Source organism: Canis lupus, chromosome 27, assembly GCF_011100685.1.
Source record: "Canis lupus familiaris isolate Mischka breed German Shepherd chromosome 27, alternate assembly UU_Cfam_GSD_1.0, whole genome shotgun sequence".
Classification (NCBI taxonomy): Eukaryota; Metazoa; Chordata; class Mammalia; order Carnivora; family Canidae; genus Canis; species Canis lupus.
This window is the reverse complement of record NC_049248.1, coordinates 5731514-5756762: the sequence shown is the minus strand read 5'-3', so window position 1 is coordinate 5756762 and position 25249 is coordinate 5731514. Positions and strand designations below refer to the sequence as shown.

Here is a 25249-nt window from a genome sequence, read left to right as displayed (position 1 = left end):
AAAGACTCCACCCCAAGATTGCTAGAACTCATACAGAAATTCAGCAATGTGGCAGGATACAAAAATCAATGCCCAGAAATCAGTGGCATTTCTATATACTAACGATGAGGCAGAAAAAAGAGAAATTAAGGAAATCGATCCCATTTACAATTGCACCCAAAACCATAAGATACCTAGGAATAAACTCAACCAAAGAGGTAAAGAATCTATACCGTAAAAACTACAGAAAACTTCTGAAAGAAATTGAGGAAGACATAAAGAGATGGAAAAATATTCCATGCTCATGGATTGGAAGAATAAATATTGTGAAAATGTTTATGCTACCCAGGGCAATTTACACATTTAATGCAATCCCTACCAAAATACCACGAATTTTCTTTGGAGAGTTGGAACAAATCATCTTAAGATTTGTGTGGAATCAGAAAAGACCCCAAATAGCCAGAGGAATATTGAAAAAGAAAACCAGAGCCAGGGCATCACAATGTCAGATTTCAGGTTGTACTACAAAGCTGTAGTCATCAAGATATTGTGGTACTGGCACAAAAATAGACACATAGATCAATGGAACAGAATAGAGAATCCAGAAGTGGACCCTCAACTTTATGATCAGCTTTGTTGAATACAACAAAGCAGGGAAGACTATCCACTGGAAAAAGGACAGTCTCTTCAATAAATGGCGCTGGGAAAATTGGACATCCACATGCAGAAGAATGAAACTAGACCATTCTCTTATACCAGACACAAAGATAAACTCAAAATGGATGAAAGATCTAAATGTGAGACAAGAATCCATCAGAATCCTAGAGGAGAACACAGGCAACACCCTTTTTGAACTCAGCCAAAGTAACTTCTTGCAAGATACATCCATAAAGGCAAGGGAAACAAAAGCAAAAATGAACTAGTGGGACTTAATCAGGATAAAAAGCTTCTACACAACAAAAGAAACAGTTAACAAAACTAAAAGACAACCTACAGAATGGGAAAAGACATTTGCAAATGGCATATAGATAAAGGGCTAGTATCCCAGATCTATAAAGAACTTATTGAACTCAACTCCCAAGAAAGAAACAAATCCAATCATGAAATGGGCAGAAGACACGAACAAAAATTTCACCAAAGAAGACATACACATGGCCAACTAGCACATGAGAAGATGCTCCGCATCACTTGCCATCAGGGAAATACAAATCAAAACCACAATGAGATACCACCTCACCCCAGTGAGAATGGTGAAAATTAACAAGACAGGAAACAACAAATGTTGCAGAGGATGTGGAGAAAGGGGACCTTCTTGCCCTGTTGCTGGGAATGTGAAGTGGTACAGCCACTCTAGAAAACTGTGTGGAGGTTCCTCAAGGAGTTAAAAATAGAACTGCCTACGACCCAGCAATTGCACTGTTGGGGATTTACCCCAAAGATACAGATGCAGTGAATCGGCAGGACACCTGCACCCCGATGTTTATAGCAGCAATGTCCATAATAGCCAAACTGTGGGAGGAGCCTTGATGTCCTTCGACAGACAAATGGATAAAGAAGATGTGGTCTATGTATACAATGGAATATTACTCAGCCATTAGAAATGACAAATACCCACCATTTGCTTTGACGTGGATAGAACTGGAGGGTATTATGCTGAGAGAAGTAAGTCAATCAGAGAAGGATAATCATCATATGGTTTCACTCATACCTACAGGGAATATAATAGTGAACGGAATTAAAGGGGAAAGGAGAGGAACTGAATGGGAAAAATCAGAGAGGGTGACAGAACATGAGAGACTCCTAACTCTGGGAAACGAACAAGGGGTAGTGGAAGGGGAGGCGGGTGGGGGGTTGGAGTAACTGGGTGAAGGGCACTTGATGGGATGAGCACTGGGTGTTATACTATATGTTGGCAAATCGAACTTCAATAAAAACAAACAAAAAATAAATAAATAAATTCCTATTAGTTAATATACAGTATATTACTTTATTAGAATTTAGTGACTCAACACTTATATACAACATTCAGTCTGCATCACAAGTGCTACCCTCCTCACTCCCCATCACCTATTTCACCCATCTCCTCTCCTACCCTTGCTCTGGTAATCATCAGTTTGCTCTCTATAGTTAAGTCTATTTCTTGGTTTGCCTCTCGCCCCCACTCCCTCTGCCACATTCATCTGTTTTGTTTCTTAAATTCCACATATAAGTGAGATCATATGGTATTTGTCTTTCTCTGACTTATTTCACATAGCATAATACTCTCTAGCTCTATCCATTGTCGTTGCAAATGGTAAAATTTCATTCTTCTTTATGGCTGAGTAATATACAATCCAGCAATTGCATTAGCAGATATTTACCCAAGGATACAAAAATACTAATTCGAAAGGATACATGCACCCCAATGTTTATAGCAGCATTATTTACAATAGCCAAATTATGGAAGAGCCCGAATGTCCACTGAGTGATAACTAGATAAAGAAAATGTGGTATGTAAGGTCTTCTTTTATTGTACAATTATTGGGGATTTCACATTATAATCTGTAACACATTTGTGTTTCAAAAGACAATGTTTTCCTTCTTAGGTGAAGGGAGAGGAGGAGACAAAGCCTACCATGAGAAACATAAACCTAGAATAGCTTAGATCTAAAGAGCCATTTCACCCGGCCCTGTTCGTTTATCACTTATGTACATAATTCTTGTCAGTTTAATTATCACCATAATCATCCCAAATGCTTACAGGATTTTTTTAGCCCTAACTCATATACAATTGGGCAATATGTTCAAGGTTAGAGTTCCACATGTCATAAACTCTGAGAAAATAAATAAATTTCCAAAATTTTAAAGCAAAAATACAAATCTCTACTTACCATCGCTGTCAGAGTTCTCAAACTGTGAGTAATTGACTGGTTTCTTATGCCTATGACCAAGAGAGAAATTTTTTAATTACATAAACGCCAATTTCTCACCTCCAGTGCTTAAGACTATTCACTACAGTCTTGAGTAAAGGAAAATGTGCTTCAATCCTCTTAAGAATACTTAAATTTGAAACAAAAGTTGGATTTTATAGTAGGAAGTTAGCATTAGCTGAAATAATCACAACTTTACTTGATACACCTGATAAAAAAAAAATGAATTCAGACAACCATCAAAGTAAAAGTAATCAACATCATTAACACAGTTGACATACGGTTCAATTGCTGTGGGGCATTTATAAATTCCTGTTTATGTATTCTCTTGTTTTGTATGTGCATTCTGTCGTCCTATTAAAGATTATAAACTTGAACAAACTGAAAGCTATTTTCCTCTCATTTTTACTCTCCCCACAATACCAAAGTTCTTTATGGTATAGACACTGAAACAATGATGAATGACTTTGTACCTACCATCTGAAACAAATCTTTCTATTACTTTAGAGAGCCATTAGAAGAAAGTGATATTTGGCGTGCCTGGGTGGCTCAGGCCATTAAGTGTCTGGCTCAGGTCATGATTCCAGGGTCTTGGGATTGAGCCCCAGGGCAGGGAGCCTGCTTCTCCCCTCCCCTCCCCTCTCTGCCTCTCCCCGTGCTCGTCCTCTCTCTCTCTCTCAAATAAATAAATAAAATCTTAAAAAAAAAAAAAGTGATATTTAAACTGGAGAAAATAAACTCACTTTCTTCTCCCTTCCTCTAGGCGCTAAATGTGGTTTTCTTTTCTACCTTCTGCCAAGTACCCAAGTGTGAATAACCTAGTAGGCCAGTTGTTCTTTCAAGCAGAATGGTGTTCTATGAAAAAAGAGGTCAGTTCCCAACTCAATCTCACAAGTGCTTTTTCTGAAGACAACCACTGTAGAAGTAGTTTATGTTTTACATTTCATTTCCTCATATGGAATATTCAAATGAAGAGTACTCTTGTTACTCTCCTACTCTTTAAAGAATTTGAAAGCTGAATAAAATATGAAAACCCCTTTAAAAACTGAAACTGAATAATAGTAAAATATAATAAAAACTTTAAAAAGAAGTATGCTCAACAGTTGACCTATAATGAATATGAGATTTCTTACTGCTTCATCAACATCACATTCTTAAGTGAAACTGGCTCTTTTTTTTTTTTTTTTTTTTCCCTTGGTTAGAGGGTTTCAGGAACCCTAAGGGTCTGCAGTATTTTGACAACTGCTATTGCAGACAAGGGGATTATGTCTTTGCTACTTGGGTGTTTAAAATAAATTTCAGACTTCATGTGCTCAAAATGGGACTTCTGATCCCCCACATCTCCTGAATCTATTTCCTTTCCTAGTCTTCCCCACCTCGGTTAGTACAAAGATCATCCATTGGGATCCCTGGGTGGCGCAGCGGTTTAGCGCCTGCCTTTGGCCCAGGGCGCGATCCTGGAGACCTGGGATCGAATCCCACGTCGGGCTCCCGGTGCATGGAGTCTGCTTCTCCCTCTGCCTGTGTCTCTGCCTCTCTCTCTCTCTGTGTGTGACTATCATAAATAAAAAAAATAAAAAGATCATCCATTCAAGTAGCTCAGGCTAAAAATACTGTGAAGTCATCCTTGATTCTTTTTCTCCCTTACCTCCACATTCACTTCATCAGCAAGGTCTGTCAGCAGTATCTCCAAAATACATCCCAAATTCATCTGCCCCATTCCATGTCCACTGGTAACACTCTATTCCAACCCACTACCCAAATGATAAGGCGGTTTCCCTGTTCCCATTCTTGTTACCCCATCTTCCATTCTTTCTCCACCAGGAGCCAGTGAATTTTATAAAACCAAAATTAGAGCTGTCTGCTCTACTTAAAACTCTCCGTTGACTTCCCATTGTCCGTAGGATAAAATCCAAACTCGGCAGGAGCTCTGTCCAGCTTTCCTCCTCCTAAAGCCTACAAGGTCCTCCCTACTCTGGCCCCTGCCTATGTGCCCTAATCCGCTACAATTCCTCCCACTGCTTGCTAATGCTACAGCTTCAGTGGCCTTCTTCCAGTTTCTCCAACAGTCAAGCTCAGAGCCAGATTTTCCCTGGCAAGCTCCTTCTCAGGATTCATGTCTCAGATCACGTCTTACCTTTGCAGAGAGGCACACCCTAACGACACTTTTTAAAGTAAGGCTCTCCTTCTGCTCACTCTCTATCACTTTGCAGTATTTCTTTGCGGCCCCTCACCGCACCCTTGACTAGGATGTAACCAGTCACCAGCAGCACAGTATAGAAGTATATACACCGAGCAACTTTCCCAGTGAATGGCTGACTCTAGGCCTCCATAGCACTCCACCGTGGTTAAGCACAAGAATGGTTTCAAATGGTATAACGGAAAGCAGGGGGATCCGGAGCCGAGGATTTGGGTGTGTTATCCTGCCACTCAGTAGCTGTGCGACTCGGCTAGCTTGGCCTTTACGCCTAGTACTCTAAACAGATCAAAAATAGGGATACCTAAACTGCTAAAAAAAAAAAAAAAAAAAAAGAAAAGAAAGAAAAGAAAATTTGAAATGACACCTAAGTAGGCGCTCGGCGAAATGTAAAGCGCCATTCGAGTGCTAACACGACCAGGGCTTATTTCAATGGAGCGGGTCAAAGAATCCGCAATAGCTGTGAAGGGAGGCAAAGAGAAGGAAAGGCTGGTACGCCGGATGCTTCTGCGGATTCGGCGACTCTCGGTGGAGACCCGAGAGCTTCCCAGAAACCGTCCACCCCATCCCACCCGCGCTACCCTCGGCTCTATCCGGCCCTTTCCACCCAATCGTGTGCAGACGAAGCTCCCTACACCTTCCTCCTGCCTTTTCTCCCCGGTCCTCGCTGCTGTCATGAACTACTCACCTCACAGGACGCACCATGGTCGCCTCCGCGACGGAAAACTCGCAGCTTTCAAGTTCCTGTTGGCAGGAGTGGCGGTTTCAATTCCCGCGCAAAACCAGACCCAGACGCTCTCCGCCCCCAGCCCCCAGCCGTCCAATGATTACCGGCCATCCTTGCCGCTGCGCATGCGCTCTGAGAGGACGCCGTGCCCAAGGCACTGCCCTTCCGCATCCGTTCTCCCAAAGCCGAGTCTCTGCTTTGCCGCTGCAACTTTCGCCACGACAGTGAATTTTTTTTTTTTTTACGCCTTCTCTGAGATTCATAATAACAGTAGAAATACACCTTTTTTACATTTTTTACATGATTACATTGGGGCGTTATGGAAAAAGGGGGCACTGAGGCCGAGGAATTTTCTACAGAGTGCCGGGAAAGAGGAAAAGGTACGGGCGAATCTGCTGAAGCAGTTTTTACAGCCCACAGATAGGCGAGTAAGTCAGCTGATGTTCCCTGCGCCGCAGCTCCTTGACAGCTCCGAGTGTGCAGCCCGCGCGGGGCTTCGGAACCGGAAGGTGAGCCCAGAACCCAAAGCGAGGAAGCCCGTTCAGACCGAACCCGCCTAGTGGAGCGGGTGTTCCCCCTCGGCCGGAGTTTCTCGCGCTGGCAGCCTGCCCTCCCCTTCCTGCACGCAGAACCCGCACCCTGTTGGCCGCAGGAGTTCTGTCCAGCTCTCTCCTCCTCCCGTCCCCAGTTTGCCTGGGAAACCTTTCCTAATTTCACCCCTGCTTAAAAAAAAAAAAAAAAAAAAAAAAAGTGGGGAGAGGGAACTAAAGTTTCAGACCATAAATTTAAATCTTGAACCGTTTGAAACCGGAGCTAATGGTTTTTGTGGATCGGAAATATTGAATCTAAACAAGATTAGATCATAAACCTATTTATCCGTAAGTTTCAGTCCCCTTTTACGGTGTTCCTTTACTGCTTTTGTCTTCATCATGTGTACTCAATCAGCAATCTGCGATTTTTTTTTTGTTAAGTTCTTAGAGAACTTCTTTTATTATTACTAGTTTTCAATCTGTTGATCATCTTTTTTTGTCAGACGTTTCATATCTGTCATTCTATTAATCCTTATGACAATCCCACAAATTAAAAGACTCCCCGGTGCCCATCTATGCGGAGACCTGAAGAACCTGAGTGGTTGTTATCCAAGGAAAGAAAAGCAGTAAGAGTGCTGCTCTAGGCAAAGAAAAAGCATTCAAAAAGGTGGGAAGTGGAAAGAAAGGTTTTTGCCTGGAAAATGGTTTGTGTGTTGGGGTGTTGAGGGGTGTAGGTGTTGGGGGGGAGGCCTCGAAATACAGACAGAAGCATTGTACACTGGGTAAAGGGGTTTGAATTTTGTCCCGAGAGCAATGGAATATGATCAAAAGGCTTTAAGCAGATGAGCAATATAATCAAATAAGCTCTTTGGAAAGATTACTGTAACTTCAGCATAGAGAATACTGTGAAAACTGATTTGATGATGAAAAGCATAGAGATGGAGTCCAGTGAGGAAGCTGGTAAATAAATCCTTAATCGATACCAATTCTTACTTTTTGTGGCCAGATTTTCTTCTTTTTGAAAAGTGTCCAATTTACCTTTGGGGATATCCTGTCCTTTTTTGTATGTCTTTTTCCCACATGGAAATCTTTCCAACACCATCTTTCTTCCATCCATGTCCAATAAGATCTCATGTTCACAACATCTAGGATCTTCAAGATCACTTCTTGGTCCCGGATCTATTTATTTGACTTTGTATTCACCAGTTATTTCATAGCCTCTATATCTTTCCACCCATTCATCTCCTCCTAAGAATCTTCTCTGCTCTTCTCATGTTCTCTTTCTGTTCTTGAGAACTCTGCCTAGGAATGCAAAGTACTTTATGGATATGATGTTGTTGTTTTTTCCTAAGTGAAGTTTAAAGGAAATTTTTTTTCATTAAAAAAAAGAAGAAGCACTTCAATTTTCTTCATGAAGGTGAAAATACAGGGCTAAGGATAGGAAAGCCTAGAATAATTAGCTCCCAATCACACAAACAAAATTACCAAGTGATGGAACATTTTCTTAAAAGTGGTACAACAATGATGAGACTATGATTTTTATGGACTTATAACCACCTGAGGTTTTGTTTGTTTGTTCTATAGAAATCCTGCCAAAGAAGATGAAGAAAAGCATAGAAAGATTCTGCAACAGAGAGAGGGAATTTGTGTATAAATTCAAAGTAGGAAGTCAGTGCTTAGAACTGAAGGTGCCTCTCAAATTTCCTGTTCAAGAAAATGCCAGTCATTTACACGGGCGTCTGATGCTGCTGCACAGTTTACCATGCTTTATAGAAAAAGGTGAGAAGTGATTTTTAAAAAAGATTTATGTATTTATTTTAGAGAGAGGGAGAGTGGTGGGGAGGAATAGAGGGGGAGAATCTTCACGCTGACTCCCTGCTGAGCACAGAGCCCAACACAGGCCTTGATCTCATGACCCATGAGATCATGACCTTAGCCAAAATCAAGAGGCAGATATTTAACTAGCTGAGCCACTGAGGTGCCCTGAGGACTGATTTCTGATAGTCTCTTTCCTTAGACATCTCATATTAGAAAACTTTAACTGCTTCCAAGAAGAAAAAGATTCCCCAGGCCTTTGTTTTATTGAGTGTTGTTTTTTCTGTAACCCTTATAGTTGTTTATTAGGCAATTTTTTATAAAATTTGATTTATAGGGGCACGGGGGTGACTCATTTGGTTAAGTGTCTGACTCCTGATCTCAGCTCAGGTCTTGATCTCAGGGTTATGAGTTCCAGCCCCATGTTGGGCTCCATGCTGGGTGTGGAACCTACTTTAAAACAAATTAAAAATAAATAAATATATGAAAATTAATTTATATGATGAAAAATTAGTTACAAAGTTTGGGTTAGAACACCTAATCTCTTAATTTAGTTGGGTAGATCCATTTCAACTATCACTAATTATGATATTATAGAATTGTATTGCTAAATACATTGCCCTTTTAATGATCTGGTCCTCAATTCCTGAGATGTCATAGAAGAGAAGGAGTACTAATCTTTGAATAATTTTTGCTTGCCTAAATGAATTCCATAAGGTCATCTGTACTAAATCATTTTTAAAAGGTCTATATGTTCTATCTCACAGATGAGAAAAACATTTTAAGCTAAGAATATGTTGGATCGGGACACCTGGGTGGCTCAGCAGTTGAGCATCTGCCTTCAGCTCAGGGCATGATCCTGGAGTCCCGGGATCCAGTCTCACATCGGTCGGGCTCCCTGCAGGGAGCCTGCTTCTCCCTCTGCCTATGTCTCTGCGTCTCTCTGTGTCTCTCATGAATAAATAAATAAAATCGTTTTTCAAAAAGAATATGTTGGATCATAGAAACAGTTATAAGGAAATCTAGGAACTTTTTAATACAATCTCATTATATAAATAAGAAAACCGATACACTGAAAAGTTAAATTGTTTGCCTAAGGCAGTGGTTCCCAAAGGTTATTCCTTGATCAGATGCTACAGCATCACCTGGAACCTTGTTAGAAATGCACATTCTTGGGCCTCACCCCATTCTTTCAGAATCAGACACTCTGAGGGTGGCAATCTATTTCAATAAGCTCTCCAGGGAATTCTGATGCATGCTAAAAATTGAGAACCACTGATCTAAAGTTACAAACATAGTGACAGAGCCAAAACCAAAACACAAGTATCCTGATTTCTATCCCTGTACTATTTCCATTATACAATCTCTGAGTAGTGTCTCTAAAGCTGGAATTTAGATCATCCCAATTCCACTTTAATAAGCTGATCATCCAATTTCTCTTTCAAACTCAAAGAATGTAACTCTATATTTGGAAACTGTTTTTCATTTAAATACAGTAACCTTCAGACCCTCAAAATCTGTAGATTTTTCTTTATGTGCTTTTACCTGATTAGTTTCAAACTGAAGAATCAGATTCAAGAAAGTAATGTTTTTAGTGTCAAGGTTATACATAAGAGTTAAGAATTTTGACCATTCTCAATGCAATTGTCTGTAGTAATAAAGAAAAATAATTGTCAAACTAGTCAAATGATCCCCACACTAATTTTATTGTCTTTAGGCATTTGTTCAGGATACAGGTTTGATAAAATTTCACATTGGAATGCTTATCCAGGTAAAACATTCCTTGTTTATATTGGGATTTTGCTGATGTTGGCATATATTGTCCCTGTTACAGACTTAAAAGAAGCTCTGAGCCAGTTTATAGAAGAAGAATCTCTAAGAGATTATGACAGAGACGCCGAGGCATCCCTGGAAGCTGTGAAATCGGGTGAAGTAGATTTACATCAGCTGGCCAGTTCATGGGCCAAAGCTTATGCTGAGGTAAGAAAATAGATCAGATTGTAAATTTCAGAGATATTCTGGGCTTTGATAAAGCTTTTAAATTGGTAAAAGTAATACTGAAACAGTTGTGGAATCTTTTTTTCTCCACATACAAGACGTTATTCCATGATATATGATCTATATTGATGTTCGTGTGCCTCATTCCTATGTTAGGGTGAACACCAAACACTTTATGTAATGTCTTTGTAAAAGAGGAGCTACTTCTATTTCTAACAGGCAAAGGTCGGCAGATTTAATAATTTAAAATACAGGGCATCCAAATCTCAAAGAATGAATAATTTTTTTAGTGTAAGTATATCCCACATATTATATGTTACTTATAGTAACATTTATTTTTTTCTTATCTGAAATTCTAATTTAACCAGGTGACCTGTATTTTATCTGGCAATCTTAAACTAACAGTAGTTCATTTTAAGCTTTTACTTTTTTGTTGTTGTTGTTAAAGATTTTATTTATTTATCTGAGAGGTAGAGTGCACACGTGCACAAGCTGGGAAGGGAGGGTAGCAAAGGGAGAAGCAGACTCCCCTTTAAGCAGGGACCCCCAATCGGGGCTCAATCCCAGGAGAGATTACAAGCTGAGCTGAATACAGATGCTTCACTGGCTTAGCCACCCAGGTGCCCATTTTAAGCTTTTACTTTTGTCCTCTTACTTTTTTTTTTTTAATTTTTTTTATTGGAGTTCAATTTGCCATCATATAGTATAACACCCAGTGCTCATCCCACCAAGTACCTCCCTCAGTGCCCATCACCCAGTCATCCCAACCCCCCGCCCACCTCCCTTTCCACTACCCCTTGTTCGTTTCCCAGAGTTAGGTGTCTCTCATGTTTTGTCACCCTCACTGATATTTTCACTCATTTTCTCTCTTTTCCCTTTATTCCCTTTCACTAATTCTTATATTCCCCAAATGAATGAGACCATATAATGTTTGTCCTTCTCCAATTGACTTATTTCACTCAGCATAATATCCTCCAGTTTTGTCCTCTTACTTATCCTCACTATTGTTATTGCCTTTTTTTTTTTTTTTTTTTGAGAGAGAGAGAGAGAGGATGAGTAGAGGACAAGAGGACAGAGGAAGAGAGAGAATCTTAAGCAGGCTGCAAATTCAGTGCAGAGCCCTACATGGGGCTCGATCTCACGACCCTGAGATCATGATTTGAGCTGAAATTAAGAGTCCCTCAACCCATCCAGGCGCCCTCTTACTATTGTTTTTATAGTTACATAATGTTATCATTTTCCCATTTAAATTATTACATCTTATTTTATAAAATCTAAGATGCCTTTGGTCATAGCACACATCATTATTTACTACAGAGATAGAACACTACTACCAATTAAGCAGTAATAGAATACCAAGCTGCCATCAGTACAAGATGCATTCTTTTTGTTTGTTTCTTTTTTTATCAATTTATTTTTTATTGGTGTTCAATTTGTCAACATATAGAATAACACCCAGTGCTCATCCCGTCAAGTGCCCACCTCAGTGCCCGTCACCCAGTCACCCCCACCCCCCCATCCAGCTCCCCTTCCACCACCCCCAGTTCGTTTCCTATGATCTGTCTCCCTTTCTGATATTTCCCACTCATTTTTTCTCCTTTCCCCTTTATTTCCTTTCACTATTTTTTATATTCCCCAAATGAATGAGACCATATAATGTTTGTCCTTCTCTGATTGACTTATTTCACTCAGCATAATACCCTCAGAGTTCCATCCATGTCGAAGCAAATGGTGGGTATTTGTCGTTTCTAATGACTGAGTAATATTGATGAGAATGAAGATACAACCAGTGAAAATCTTTGGGATACAGCAAAAGCAATCCTGAGGGGGAAATACATCGCAATACATCCAAAAACTGGAAAGAACTCAAATACAAAAGCTAACCTTATACCTAAAGGAGCTAGAGAAAAAAACAGCAAATAGATCCTACACCCAGCAGAAGAAGAGAGTTAATAAAGATTCGAGCAGAACTCAATGAAATTGAGACCAGAACAACTGTGGAACAGATCAACAAAACCAGGAGTTGGTTCACAAGATGCATTCTGATTTCTCTGAGTTGTAAAAAAAATATGTATATATATATGCATCTCAGAATTGATAAGATTAAATTGATGTTGAGAATCTACTACATGCCAGGTACTGGACATAAAACAGTGAGCAAGACAGACAGACACAAGATGAAATTTACATTTTAGTTAGAGAGCCAGAAACAAAACTACATAAACAGATTCAATAATTGCAGACTATCATGAGTGAATTACATCCCACTTTAAGCAACTTGGCCTGTAAGAATTTGAAGATCAATTTTATGGGGTCATATTTTGTTGTTCAAAGCAGTTTGCTTCATGCCCCTTAAGGTTTCCTAGTATGTTTAAAAGATGACGCTATTTACATGTATTATCTTAAATGCTAAGAATACAGTTGTTGCATTAAAAAAAGATATGCCTGTAATAATTACTATTTAAAGAAACCTAATCTTTCTGATGATAAAAGGGAATAAAGCTGTAAGATATAGTAAAAGAATAATTCCACTGAATTTATTCAAGCAGTACTTTTTGTACATCTAAAATGGGTTGGGTACACAGCTGAGGATAATAAGTCTGCCTTCAGGGAGCTTATAATCTAGTAGAAAGAGACAAATCTGTAGCCAGTAACACTGTGCAATCAGTGTTGGGATCAGGGTAAATGGGAGCATGTAGAGAAGTTGAGGGAAGAAGAGTGGTCAAGAGTTCTTGTAAAAAGCAGTCAATCCCTCTTATAGGATTGCTGTTGTTTTGATACAAAATCTGGAAGCAGAACCTCTTCTCGCTCCTAATTTTGTATAACCAAAGAGAAAACTTCACAGATGTTAGGTCAATAAATGCACAAGTGTTTATATTATCATAAAAAATTATTACCATATTCATTAACTTAATGGTTTTCCTTATTCTTTTGTACATTATACATCCTAAAAATAGGAATTTGACTATCTACCAGATTAATGATTACAACAATAGTAATAGGAGTAATATTAATAAAACTAAGAACACTTTATACTTAGTCATTTAATCATAAGAATTATAGATTTATAGTGAATTAAAATCAACAAGCCTCAATTGAGCAAATACTCTGTCCTCACCCTCTGCAAATTTAGTAGATACATAGCACCTCTTGTTATTGAGTTCAGCTTTCTAGCAATGCCAGGATTCTAGAACTATAGTTGCTTGTTTGTTTTTAAAGAATTAAGGAAAGAAAGAGCAAAGAAGTTAATTCTAACAGTAAAAAAAGGAAATATTGGCTGTCAGGAAAATAACTGAAAGGACTCAAATATTGTTATACCCACTGGATGTATTTGGGCTGCCACTGGCTGTGAAAATTATAAAAGCCAAACAGCTAGTACAAGTTCAAGAAATGTAGAAATAGGTGACTAAAAAGAAGGAATTAAAATAGAAAAGGAAGCTATGTTGCAGATCGCCAAAGAACCGGCAGAGATTAGAAGCTGCTGGATTGTGATTAGAAGAATCCAAGTATGATGAGCAGCAGACCGTGATAGTGGAAGCAGAATGGAGTAGAGGATGGGACAGAAGAGGGCTAACGTATCGCTGTAGTATATGAATAAACAGTATTTCAGCAACCAGAGAATAACTGAGCCATCAGTAAAAAGTTGAAATAGCATAATGTTTACGGTAGTACTGATTACCCTGGTTATGAAGGAATGAGCTCCATTTACTATAAATGGACTTATTAGATATTTCAGATGCTAATATATTTAAATTGTGAATCTTTGCCTTAACCACCTTTTAACGAAGGTCTTTTAAAAATGTAGTATAGGAGCTCCTGGCTGGCTCAGTAGGAGGAGTTGTGCACCTCTGATCTAGATTACTAAAAAATAAATAAACTTAAAAGATTTTTTAAATAAAGATTGTAGTACACATTTGCTTGCTTTCTTAAACACAGTATATAAAATTCAGTTCTAACTTTGAAGACCCCAAATAATCATTATAAATATAAGTGATTATACCTTTAGGTGATACAGTGAGACATGGCTACAAGGGAGGATGGTCTGTCCCATCACTGCAGAGGTGTACGTTGCTGTTGTATAAGGAACTTCCATATGGAGGACCATTGTGTACTTTAATGGATGTACTTGCCTCGTATGGCAGGTTCTGATGGCCTACTAAAGTGTCTGTGACTCTTAATCCCTACTGTGTGGAGTAATTCTGTTTTCTTCTCTGTTTCCTTTTTTTGTTGACTGTCATAGAAGCTATTTCTAGGCATCTTGTTCTGTTTCCAGCCTCTAAGAATCTTATGTAGCTGTATCTTTTGCTATGGCATTAATTTTTTAAAATAATGAGAAGAGGCTTGGATAGTTAATGAAAGACAAATGGAGCCAGTTGTTGGCAAAATTGTGAAGTTGGCTATTTATTTTCGTTGGTGCCATAATCTTCCATTTCAGTATTCTCTTCTCAAGTCTCTTTGTATTCATCCATTCATCAAATGTGTACTGAGCTTCTGTTAGATATCAGATATTATGTTAGGCACTTGGGATAAGCAAAAACAAAATAGACACAGTTCTTACCTTCAGAGTATACAGACTGACAGCAGATATTTAAAATTAAATGCAGTGGAATGTGATGAGTGCTATGATATGAGACAGAGTGCTAGGAGAGTACAGAGTAGGTATACCTATTTTAGTCTAGAGTATGTCAGGAAAGCTTCCTCCAGGAAAGAAAAATTGAGTTGAGACCTGAAAGATTAGTTGGAAATAGGTGAAAGGTATATGGTGGGAGAGTATAGAAAGAATATCCTAGGCAAAGGGTGAGGTGAGAGAGCCCATGACACATTAGAAAAACTGAAAGAAGTTCAGAATGGCCAAGAAAGAGTCTTGCACACCACCTTGGGTTTTGAATTTATGCCAAAGATAATGAGCAGCTTTAAAAGAGTTGGGCAGCCCCGGTGGCGCAGTGGTTTAGCGCTGCCTGCAGCCCGGGGTTTGACCCTGGGGACCCTGGATCGAGTCCCACATCGGGCTCCCTGCATGGAGCCTGCTTCTCCCTCTGCCTCTGCCTCTCTCTCTCTCTCTCTCTCTCTCGGTCTCTATGAAAAATAAATAAAATCATTTAAAAAAAGAGAGAGAGAATTTAGCAGGGCAGCGAGGGTGGCTCAGCGATTTAGTGCCGCCTTCAGCCCAGGGCATGATCCTGGAGACCCCATATTGAGTCCCACGTCGGGCTCCCTGCATGGAGCCTGCTTCTCCCTCTGCCTGTGTCTCTGCCTTTCTCTCTCTCTCTCTCACTCTCTCTCCTTCTCTCCCCTCTCTGTGTATTCTCATGAATAAATAAAATCTTTTTAAAAAAAAGTTTAGCAGAGTAAGATGATTATCATATTTGCACTTCAGGAACAGTTCAGTGCATCAGGGTGAAAAGTTTATCCTGCAAGGGAGAAATATTAGAATAAGTTAGAAGACTGTTGTAGTTAGGAAAGAAATGATGAAAGCTTAGTCTAGAGTAATGATAGTAGAGATAAAGAGAAGATAACTTTCCATTCATATATTTGTTTATTCAGCAAACATTGTGTGTTGATCCTGTGCTAGGCACTGGGGATATATCAACATAATATCAAATCTGATCCTTATTCCCATGTAATGGTAATGAAAAAAAAACAGTTAATAAGTACATAAATTATAATTTTCAAAATGTTACTAAGGAAATGAGTGCCATCCTAGAGAACCATGAAGGAGAAGATATGGGTTGGGAGAACCTAATTTATATGGGATTAAAGAACTCTTCTCTAAGGTGGTAATATTTAAGCTGATACTCAAAGATAAAAGATTACTTGGCTCAGATTTCTGGCTTAGACAACTGAGGAAATGGTGGCTTTCTTCACATGAGCTCCTTTTACCTGAGAAGCAAATTTCAGTGTAAAGGATATGTGAAGTGCCTACAAGACACCCATGTGGAGATACCTCATAAGCACTTAGCTTTGTACACCTGGCACTCAGGAAAGATGATTGGATTGGAGACATGGGTATGGGAGTCATTCATACATAGATGAATTGTGAAGTCATGGAATGAATGTAATTGCCCAAAGTGATTATGTAGAAGGAGAATAGTACATGCCTGCTCAGAATCCCAATGAAACCCTGTATTATAATTGTCTATTATCTATTGACTTATCTATATCTCCTATTTGTGTGGATAGCCATCTGAAAATGTATAGTGTATTCTCTGCTATAGCTCTGGCACCTCGCCCAGTGCCTGAAAATAACAGTTCTTTGGTATGGGTTGAATAGATGGTATAGAAGGGTGGCAAAAAAAAAAAAAAGGAGAAGAAGATGTAAGAATATACAAATAAATGAACGCACTAATACTTAAGGGATGAATAGAGAAAAAAGACTGCAAAGGGAAGAGAGGAATTGGCCCAGGGAGTAGAAAGAAAACAGGAGATTATGGTCTCATGAAAGTTGAGAAAAAAGAGATGCCAAGAAGGAAGGAATAGTCCATAATGTCAAATGCTTCCAAAAAAATGAAGTGAGGAAAAGACTCAAAGATGTCCATTGGGTTTATCAAGTAATCTTATCTGTGGCAGGATCAGTTTTTAATGGATTGCCGGAGCTGAAACTAGATTTCAGTGACTTTAAGAATGTGTGGAAGTGTGGAAATAGAATGAGTATAGATAGCACAAGAAGAAAAAAAAAAAAAAGATAGCACAAGAAGCTTGCTTGCATAGAAAAGAAGGATGAGACACTTGCAAAATAAGAACACAAGGTCAGAGGTTTGTTTACAATGGTAGAGATGAAGACTAGAACAGATAGAATCCAGAACTCAAGTAGATACTTAATCTTGCCTGGGAGGAGGGACACTTCCTTGGTTATGGCAGAAAGGAAGGAGAAAAAGATGGATATAGATTCTCAAAAGTTTACTGCTTTAGTAGCAGGGAGTTTGAGGACATTTTCTTCTAACTGCTTCTACTTTATCTGGGAAATAAAAGACAGGCCACATGTTTAGATGAGGTGGGGAACTGATGACACAGTTGGATATTTGAAGAGAGAACTGACTAGAAAAACAGGATTACAAGGGCATCACTGAAGGGAAAGGGAAATCTGTCATCATAAACTTTACAGTTTTGTAGTTTTTCTGCTGCAGCGTTCTACAGCCTGACTGCAGGCACAGGAGAGGAGTAAGATTAGAGTTTTGTTAGGTGGGCAAGAGAAAGGGATCAGTCAAGAGATTTGAGGATTTTGGCAAGACAATATTTGAATGCTAGACCATTTCCTAACTACTTAAGGAATAAAGTGAAGCTGGGCAGGACTTAATGCTTGGTAAAATAAATATAAGTAGGTGGATCTGTGCAGTGGAGATCCTGATGAGGTTAAAGAACCAATTACCTGGGAGTAATTGAATGTGAATCTTGATTGGATGTTATAGTCAGAGACTGAATGTTTCAATTTTAGAGGCTGAGCTGTTCCTGGGGATGATACAGAATGGGTGATTGGAGGGAGCAGAAGACTTAGTAAAGATAAGTTCAGGGAAGCAAGAGACAGGGCATTGGATTGGGTTATCCACACGGACATCCAAGTAACCCAGGCTGATGGCAGGAGGTAGAACAGAAAGGAGGAAGTCTGTGAACTCGGAGCCAAAGCTTGATGCGGGGAAGGTGGAGGTGGAGACATAATGGCCTGGACATGAAATAGTTTTCTCTCTGCAGACCTTTACTCATTGTCCCTATTCCCCTCAGCCATCACAATTCCGTTCCTAGTATCCTCTCTCCTGAGGGAATGGCATGAGTTATGTTAGGGAAAATTCTGTTTAGTGCTTCTACCTATTCATAGGGCTTGCTCTACACTTGAGTTTTAAATTGATGCTGCCAGTTATTGTAGTTAAGCTGATCTGGTTAGTGGGATTCCTGAATATCTGATCTGGTACTATGTATGGGCAAGCAGATCCCAATGATCTCTTACAGGCTCCTGTACAAAGTTTTAGCCTGAACCTGAAGTGAATTTTTAACTAAGCTTAAGTTGCATGGGCTGTTTAAATCCTTAGAGCAGTTACCAGAATGTGCTTTCAAGTTTTCAGAGGCATTAGGGCAGGTAAAATCCATGTTCAGATTTCAGCTAGTCACCTTAAACTCTTCCCTTCTGAACTGGCAGTTGATTGAAGTATGAGTGAGAGAAAACAAGGGGGAAAGGTTTACCTACTGATTGACAGGGTTCAAGATACCTGTTTCTGTGATTTGTCCACTTGTTTTATTTTTAGGTAAATTATTACTCTGAGTTATGTCACTGGTTACAATTTTTAATATTTTCATTGGTAAGAAAAGGGAAGAGTTCAGATTGTTCTTTTTTTTTTTTTTAGATTGTTCTTTTTTTTACAGGTGTTTGTCTCCAAAGATCAATAATGGAAAAAACATTAAATCCTTTGTGTTATTTCTACTTTTGCCATTAAATTGTATGGTCTTTGGCAAAAGACTGCTCAATCATTTTTCTCACCTATAAAGCATTGTGTCTGTCTGATGTATTGACATATGTCAGGTCCTTGGGACAGGTGTCTAGACCTCCCCAGATGGATTTATGTGCACACTTCCCTGGATGGATCTGCGTGTGTGCTGAGGGTATCCCCATTTTGCCTCTTCCCATGTTTCTGTTTTTCTTGTTTACCAGTATTTACTCAGTCCTTTATCAGTTTGATAGCTACTGTTTTTCATATTCTTAAAAGCATATTGTTAAGAGATTTCATATTCTTAAAAGCATTTTATTTTTTTAATTTAAATTCAATTAGCCAACATTATTAGTTTCAGATGTAGTGTTCAGTAATTTATCAGTTGCATATAACACCCAGTACTCATCACATCATGTGTCTTCCTTAATGCCATTACTCAATTACCCCATCTCCTCACTCCTCTCTCCTCCAGCAGGCTGCAGTTTGCTTACTATGGTTAAGAGTCTCTTGTGGTTTTTCTCCCTTAAGAAGAATGCAGAATACTAGAAAAAGTCAAAATAAGAAAATTGCATAGGTTTGTCTTGCCTCGATGTAAAATCCTACACATGAATTGGGTTTTCATTGTCATTGCATCACTAAACATGTGACTACATATGTAGACAATATATGTAACCTCATTTTCTTTTTATTAAAGATTTTATTTATTTACTCATGAGAGACACACAGAGAGAGAGAGAGAGAGAGAGAGAGAGAAAGAGGCAGAGACACAGGCAGAGGGAGAAGCAGGCTCCATGTGGGGAGCCTGATGTGGGACTCAATCCCGGGTCTCCTGGATCATGCCCTGAGCATGATGCTTAACTGCTGAGCCACCCAGGGATCCCTGTAACCTCATTTTCTAAATGTATATTCTATAAAACCTTTTTAGCAGTGTATTTTTTAATAATTAGAAGCTTTTTTCTAATTATAATAATATAATATAAAGGTCATCATAAATTCCACTCTCCTGAAACAGCCACCATTAGCATTTTGTTGGTCATCTTCGTGTGTGTCTGTGTGCGTTATTTTACAGAAATGAGATCATAGCATCCTTAATTTTTTTTCAACAAGGGGCACTTCCTATCCCTTCCTTCACATTAGCACCCCTTGCTCATCCCTGCCTCTAGGTGACTCATTACAACTTAGTTTATATCTTTCCATATTTTTTGTATACTTAAATAATCCTCTATAACCTATATAATCCTATATAACCTATATAACCTTATATATGTACACATATGTAAATAGGAGGTCTCTATCCGTGTCTGATGTACAAAAATGGATTCGTAATATAGTTACTCGTCTAGTAGCATAGTAAATGAAAATGCCGTATCATGATTTAAGAATGTCTGTGTGTCATCTTGTAGACCACCTTAGAGCATGCAAGGCCTGAAGAGCCCAGCTGGGATGAAGATTTTGCAGATGTATACCATGACCTAATCCACTCTCCGGCCTCTGAAACTCTCCTAAATTTGGAACATAATTACTTTGTTAGTATCTCAGAACTGATTGGTGAAAGAGATGTGGAGCTGAAAAAATTACGAGAGAGGTATTTCAAATTTCTTGCACTATCATAATTAAATGTTCCATTGTCAGATATGATGGCTGCATAACAATTGGTTTTCATTTAATTGTAAAACTAGAGAATAAAATAGAAAAAAATTCTCTAATATCAGAAACTAATTTTCTTCTGTGTTTCAATGTATAATTCCAACTGGGAAGTCCTCAGAGGTTTATAAAACTTCTCAAGTGATTTACCTGAATAACTAATGGAGGCTTTAGATATTATTTCTAATAAGAGCAATAGTTTACCTCTTATTGAAGATTTGCTCTGTTCTAGGCCATGTGCAAAGTGCTTCAGATGATTGTCTTAGCCTGCTTAGATGCTGTAACAAAACGCCATAGACTAAATGGCTTAAACGAGAGATATTTATATCTCCCAGTTCTGGAGGTAGGTCCTTCAAGGTCAAGATGCCAGCAGATTTGGTATCTGGAAGACCCATCTCCTGGCTTATAGACTGGTGCCTTCTCAGTGTGCACTCCCATGGCCTTCACTCATTGTGTGGTCCTGATGCATCTCTTCCAGAGAGAGAGCTCTAGACAGTAATTCCATGAGGGCTCCAACCTCATGACTTCATTGAAACCTATTAGGCCCCACTTCCAAATATCATCACATTGGGGATTAGAGTTGCAACATACAAATTTGGGGGGACACAAACATGCAGTCCATAACAGATGCTCTATCTTGTTTGATTCTTACCACAACCCTACTATTATCACCCCTTTTACAGATGAGGAAAATGAGGCTTAAATAAGTTAAATAACTTGTCTGAGAACAAGCTGGAATTTGAAGTCAGAGCTCCACTCCAAAGCTTTTAACCACTTAACCATGCTCTATCCCTATTCAGAACCTATTTAAACCCTATTATTACCAACTTCATGGTCTCTTTCAGTTCATTTTTATAAGTTTATTTACATGATGGGAAAATATAGCACTAGTATTATTCCAAGACATTTTAATTCTATCTTAATTCATTGCAGACGGTATTGCAAACAATGCTTTTGTGATTCATTTTTTTCCCTTCAGAGTAAGTAAAAAATTGCTAGCATCATTTATTTTAAAACATGACTTTCCAGATTGCTTCCTAGCAGTTCTACAAAAATGTAATAATAATCAGGATATGCTTCTTCTAGACAATCCATTTTAATCTAGCTTATGGTAATTACCTTATAAAAACATTCACTTAGGACTTACATGGCATTAAGATGTTTTGAGTGGCTGATGTGAAATCTCTTTGATTGTACAGTACAGTAGGACCTGAAATCACATGTATTTTTTGTGACTAACTTGATACTCTGTCTCAAGGTAGTAAATTTAAAATGATGTACTGGTTTGCTTCTGGTTCTCGTTTGCTTTTCATTGGAAAACTTTGGGACTAGCAAGATGAGAATAATCTGTTACTTTGAGGGTTGTCACAGTTAAGAAAATTTAAAATACAAAAATCATAAGCAAATGGATTTAATAATTTTTTCCTGAAAAATACTCTTCTCTGTGCCAGATCAGCATTTTTACTGTATTGCATAAATTCAAACATTTTTATAACAATTCTACTCTCTTCACCTTTTATTTTCCTATCCAGTAAAATATTAGAACTGTCCCTGTCAGAAAGAACTTGATATTTTGACTTTTGTCACGCCATATGGATTTAGCTTTGCTGATCAGCTGTATCGAGGCAGTTTATTCCTTTCTACATGAGATACCAGTGGTATGCATAGTTGCCATCAGCTAAAGAGTTTAAGCTGTGTTCCTGAGGAAGACAAAAATTTGATTTTTTTTTTTTTAGTCCTTTAGTATGTAGCCAGTAAAACTGTGAATTTATTTTTTAGAACAAGAATGAAATATAGATGAAAGTATATATGGAAGTAGAATTATCTAATACCTAATTACTTTCTGTTGAACTTCATTTATTTGTTTTTTTCCTACCAAGGCTTCAAATAATATAACCGTCAACTCATTCTGAATCTACTCTTGAATCCCAGGTTTTCTGGTACTGTCCTCATTCTACCTATTTAGGTATATTAAAAATTTTTCAGCTTGGCTATCCATAGTCCATATCAATAGCCATGACCAGTACTTTCATTTAGCTGGTCAGCTACTCTGAATGTGGCCAACTTTGCTACCTACTCAACTGCACCTCACAGAAAATTCCATTTCTGGCCATCAGTATTCTAAATCAGAAGATTCCTAGCCATGTGATTCTTCACCTTTTGGGAAGCTGCATTAACTTCCGAATTATCTGCGTTTACTGATACTTCATACCTCTTTTTTCTATTGTGGAATAGCTTTTTAGTAGGAGTTTGTTTGGATTTATGTTATTTATTGAGATGTCCTTTGGCCCAATTTCTTGAAGAGGTTTTGCTTTTCTTTTTTCTTTTAAACATAAACAATATTCAAATACATTTATTTTGACAGTAGTTTGTAGTTTATTCTCCGCACACCCAAACTATTAGCTTGAAAGGGAAAAATAAGTTATGTTCCTTCTGAGGTAGGTAATTGTAAAGGTGAACAGTATAACTTAAGGCTAGTTGGAATTCATTGGTATCTGTGGAAGTTCACGAAATTCATTTACCCAATGCATGAGCAGGTGACACATTTTCCTATTTCTCTTTTCATTTTAATCCTACTTTACATCTTTAAAAGACAGTTTCTCAGCCACAGCATAATCGTTTTTTTCTGTTTGTTTTTTGTTGTTGTTGTTATAAGACTGTTAGCTTTTTCTAAGTGTCTTCAAGATAATTTTCAGATTGTTAGAATTGTCAGACCCGACATACTGAGCCAATATCTAGTTAGATAGACTAGATAATAAAATTCCCTTTGATCTTAATCTGAGAAAATGCATATTGTATCATTAACTATATCATAAGCTACTTTCACTTCTGACATGTTTAGCATGAAATAAATGTTCATGGAATTTCTTTTGTTGAATTATTTATTTGTCTTTTTTTCCTTGCTATTAATTTGCTGCTGTTAGCAAACCAGATTTAAGGTAGAAATATTTTAAAGATATTTATTTATTGATATTTAAAGATCTTGAATCTTTAAAACTTAAAAATGGCAATGATACCTTTTATCCACTAGAGGGAACATGCATAATGTAAAATATTAATCTATTTATATCAAAGTTTGTATTTATAACTGTTTAGCAATTCATTCTGCTTTAAATAAAAATCTCACTTGCAAGCACCTGGCCCCCAATAGTTATAAAAAGTTAATGAGGTCATCTGCATTAGAATTAAGTAGAAACTAAATGGTCTTGAATACTTAATCCTAGAAGGCAAATCTAGAAATGTATAAATGTATAACATATAAATGAGTTTTATTTATCATATGCATATAAGTGTCTTAATTAGTTGTTATAAGTAAGCATAAGATCTCTTTTAAAAGTAATTAAATTAATTAGAGTGACAGTAAAATCCTTTTAGTTCATGTCTTTATTCTTTCCACATTTGTTTGAAGTATATTTTAGAACAAACTTTTTAAAGACACTTATATTTGAAGATAATATTTTAATTTGAAATTTTTTTAAGAACTTAAAATATAACATACAGAAAAGACAAACTGTAGGTGTACATTTCATTACATTTTTATAAAGTGAGCATACCCATGTAACCGTCACTAAGCTCAAGAAATGAAGTATTTTCAGCACTGCAGAAGGCCCAGCTAGTCACAGCCCCTCTCTCCCATAAATAACTGGTGTCTGAACTTCTAACATCAGTGATTAGTTTTTCTTCTGGGAAAACCATGTTTAATTTCTGCACAGATGAAGAAGATAAGACTAAAACATATCTTTAGAATATATGTTATATATTCCCCCATAAAGAGAACTTTGTGACTTAATTACCAGTTTGATTCTTAGAACCTAATTGACAGCTTCAGGCAAGCTAACTTTCAAAGTTTGAAGTCACTTTAACTCCTGTGCATATAAGTAGAAAATGTATTAAAGCTGAAGTTGTGGAGTATCTTCTTTGAGGAAATCTGCAGATGAGAAAGGAGTCTAGTTTCAAACATTAGTCATGGAAATTGAAAGATTGCCTAGATTTTGACTGCTGATTTCACTTATGCATTAAATTTAGATAAAGATTTAGCTGTACAAATGATGTGTTATATGACCTTATCAGTATTCCCACATCCCCATTTCCAAGGCTTCAAAGTGCTTTCCAGGTATTACAGTTGATTGCCATTGCTGGACATATTCCTATAAATGAAAAATTTTATTTTTGCTTTGTAGAGGTTGTTCAGTGAATCGAGTGGCCATACCCCTTAAAGACTTTATGAGTATGTCTGATGCACTCATTTATGTTTTAGACAAGGCATCGAAATGGAAAAAGTGATGCAGGAATTGGGAAAATCACTGACCGATCAAGATGTAAACTCACTGGCTGCTCAGCATTTTGAATCCCAGCAAGTAAGTGAAATACAGTGATTTTTAGATATATAGTTACATTTTGTTTTTACTTATGTTTGTAAAAAAAAAATTCACCACTTGGTATACTCTTTCTTTTTAGGACTTAGAAAATAAATGGTCCAATGAATTAAAACAATCAACTGCCATCCAAAAGCAAGAGTATCAGGAATGGGTGATAAAACTTCATCAAGACCTAAAAAACCCCAACAACAGCTCCCTCAGGTATTACCATCTATTGTTCTTATCGGATGAAAGTTCATTGTTAGTAAGAGTTTTTGTGTATTGTAAAATTGAACCTTTTAGTCGTAACTATTTTTAGGTTACCAATAACAGTTCAAGATAATTTTATATTTCTAACACCTTTGGTGTTATCTGGAATTATGTGGATTATTTGAGAGAGGGGTTAATTGGTTGGCTTAAAATAGTGATTTCCCCTCCCTAGAACTTAGCTATAAATCTCTTAAGTGTATATACCTAAATACCCCAACTACTATCTCTTGTTTGTTTTAAATTGGCTTCTGTTCAGTGCAATAAGCATTGGCCAAATACATCTTAAATGCAATACACTATCTAAGCAGAAAACCAAAGATGATGCCTATGTATGTGGAGCTTATATTCTAGAGAGACAGACCTATAAATAAAATAATGCTGTGTAGAATGATGTGTGCAGTAATA

At 37.7% G+C, this 25249-nt stretch overlaps 2 protein-coding genes across 8 annotated transcripts in view; one reads left to right on the top strand and one right to left on the bottom strand.

Annotated features, from left to right (window-relative positions):
• The window catches only part of RAD51AP1 (RAD51 associated protein 1), a 38139-nt gene extending 32148 nt beyond the window's left edge, over positions 1-5991 (bottom strand). The window contains exons 1-3 of one of the 2 annotated variants that reach the window (XM_038576521.1): positions 5917-5991; positions 5774-5829; positions 2850-2899 (exon numbers count right to left, since the gene is read on the bottom strand). In XM_038576521.1, coding sequence (XP_038432449.1) covers positions 2850-2899; positions 5774-5790 — 67 coding nt within the window. In that variant the 5' untranslated portion in view covers positions 5791-5829; positions 5917-5991. The other variant, XM_038576522.1, reaches the window with a different exon arrangement.
• Positions 5992-6166: 175 nt separating this feature from the next.
• C27H12orf4 (chromosome 27 C12orf4 homolog) overlaps positions 6167-25249 on the top strand; it is a 46532-nt gene continuing 27449 nt past the window's right edge. For 3 of the 6 annotated variants that reach the window (XR_005379755.1, XM_038576519.1, XM_038576516.1), the window contains exons 1-6: positions 6167-6321; positions 7927-8121; positions 9992-10137; positions 19976-20157; positions 24475-24574; positions 24675-24796. Coding sequence is in view for 5 of the 6 variants with exons in the window: in XM_038576519.1 (XP_038432447.1) it covers positions 7944-8121; positions 9992-10137; positions 19976-20157; positions 24475-24574; positions 24675-24796 (728 nt within the window). In the remaining variant the exon portion in view is untranslated. Of the gene's footprint in view, positions 6322-6575; positions 6691-6858; positions 7010-7926; positions 8122-9991; positions 10138-19975; positions 20158-24474; positions 24575-24674; positions 24797-25249 lie in introns of those variants that run through there. The other 3 variants (XM_038576517.1, XM_038576518.1, XM_038576520.1) reach the window with 3 other exon arrangements.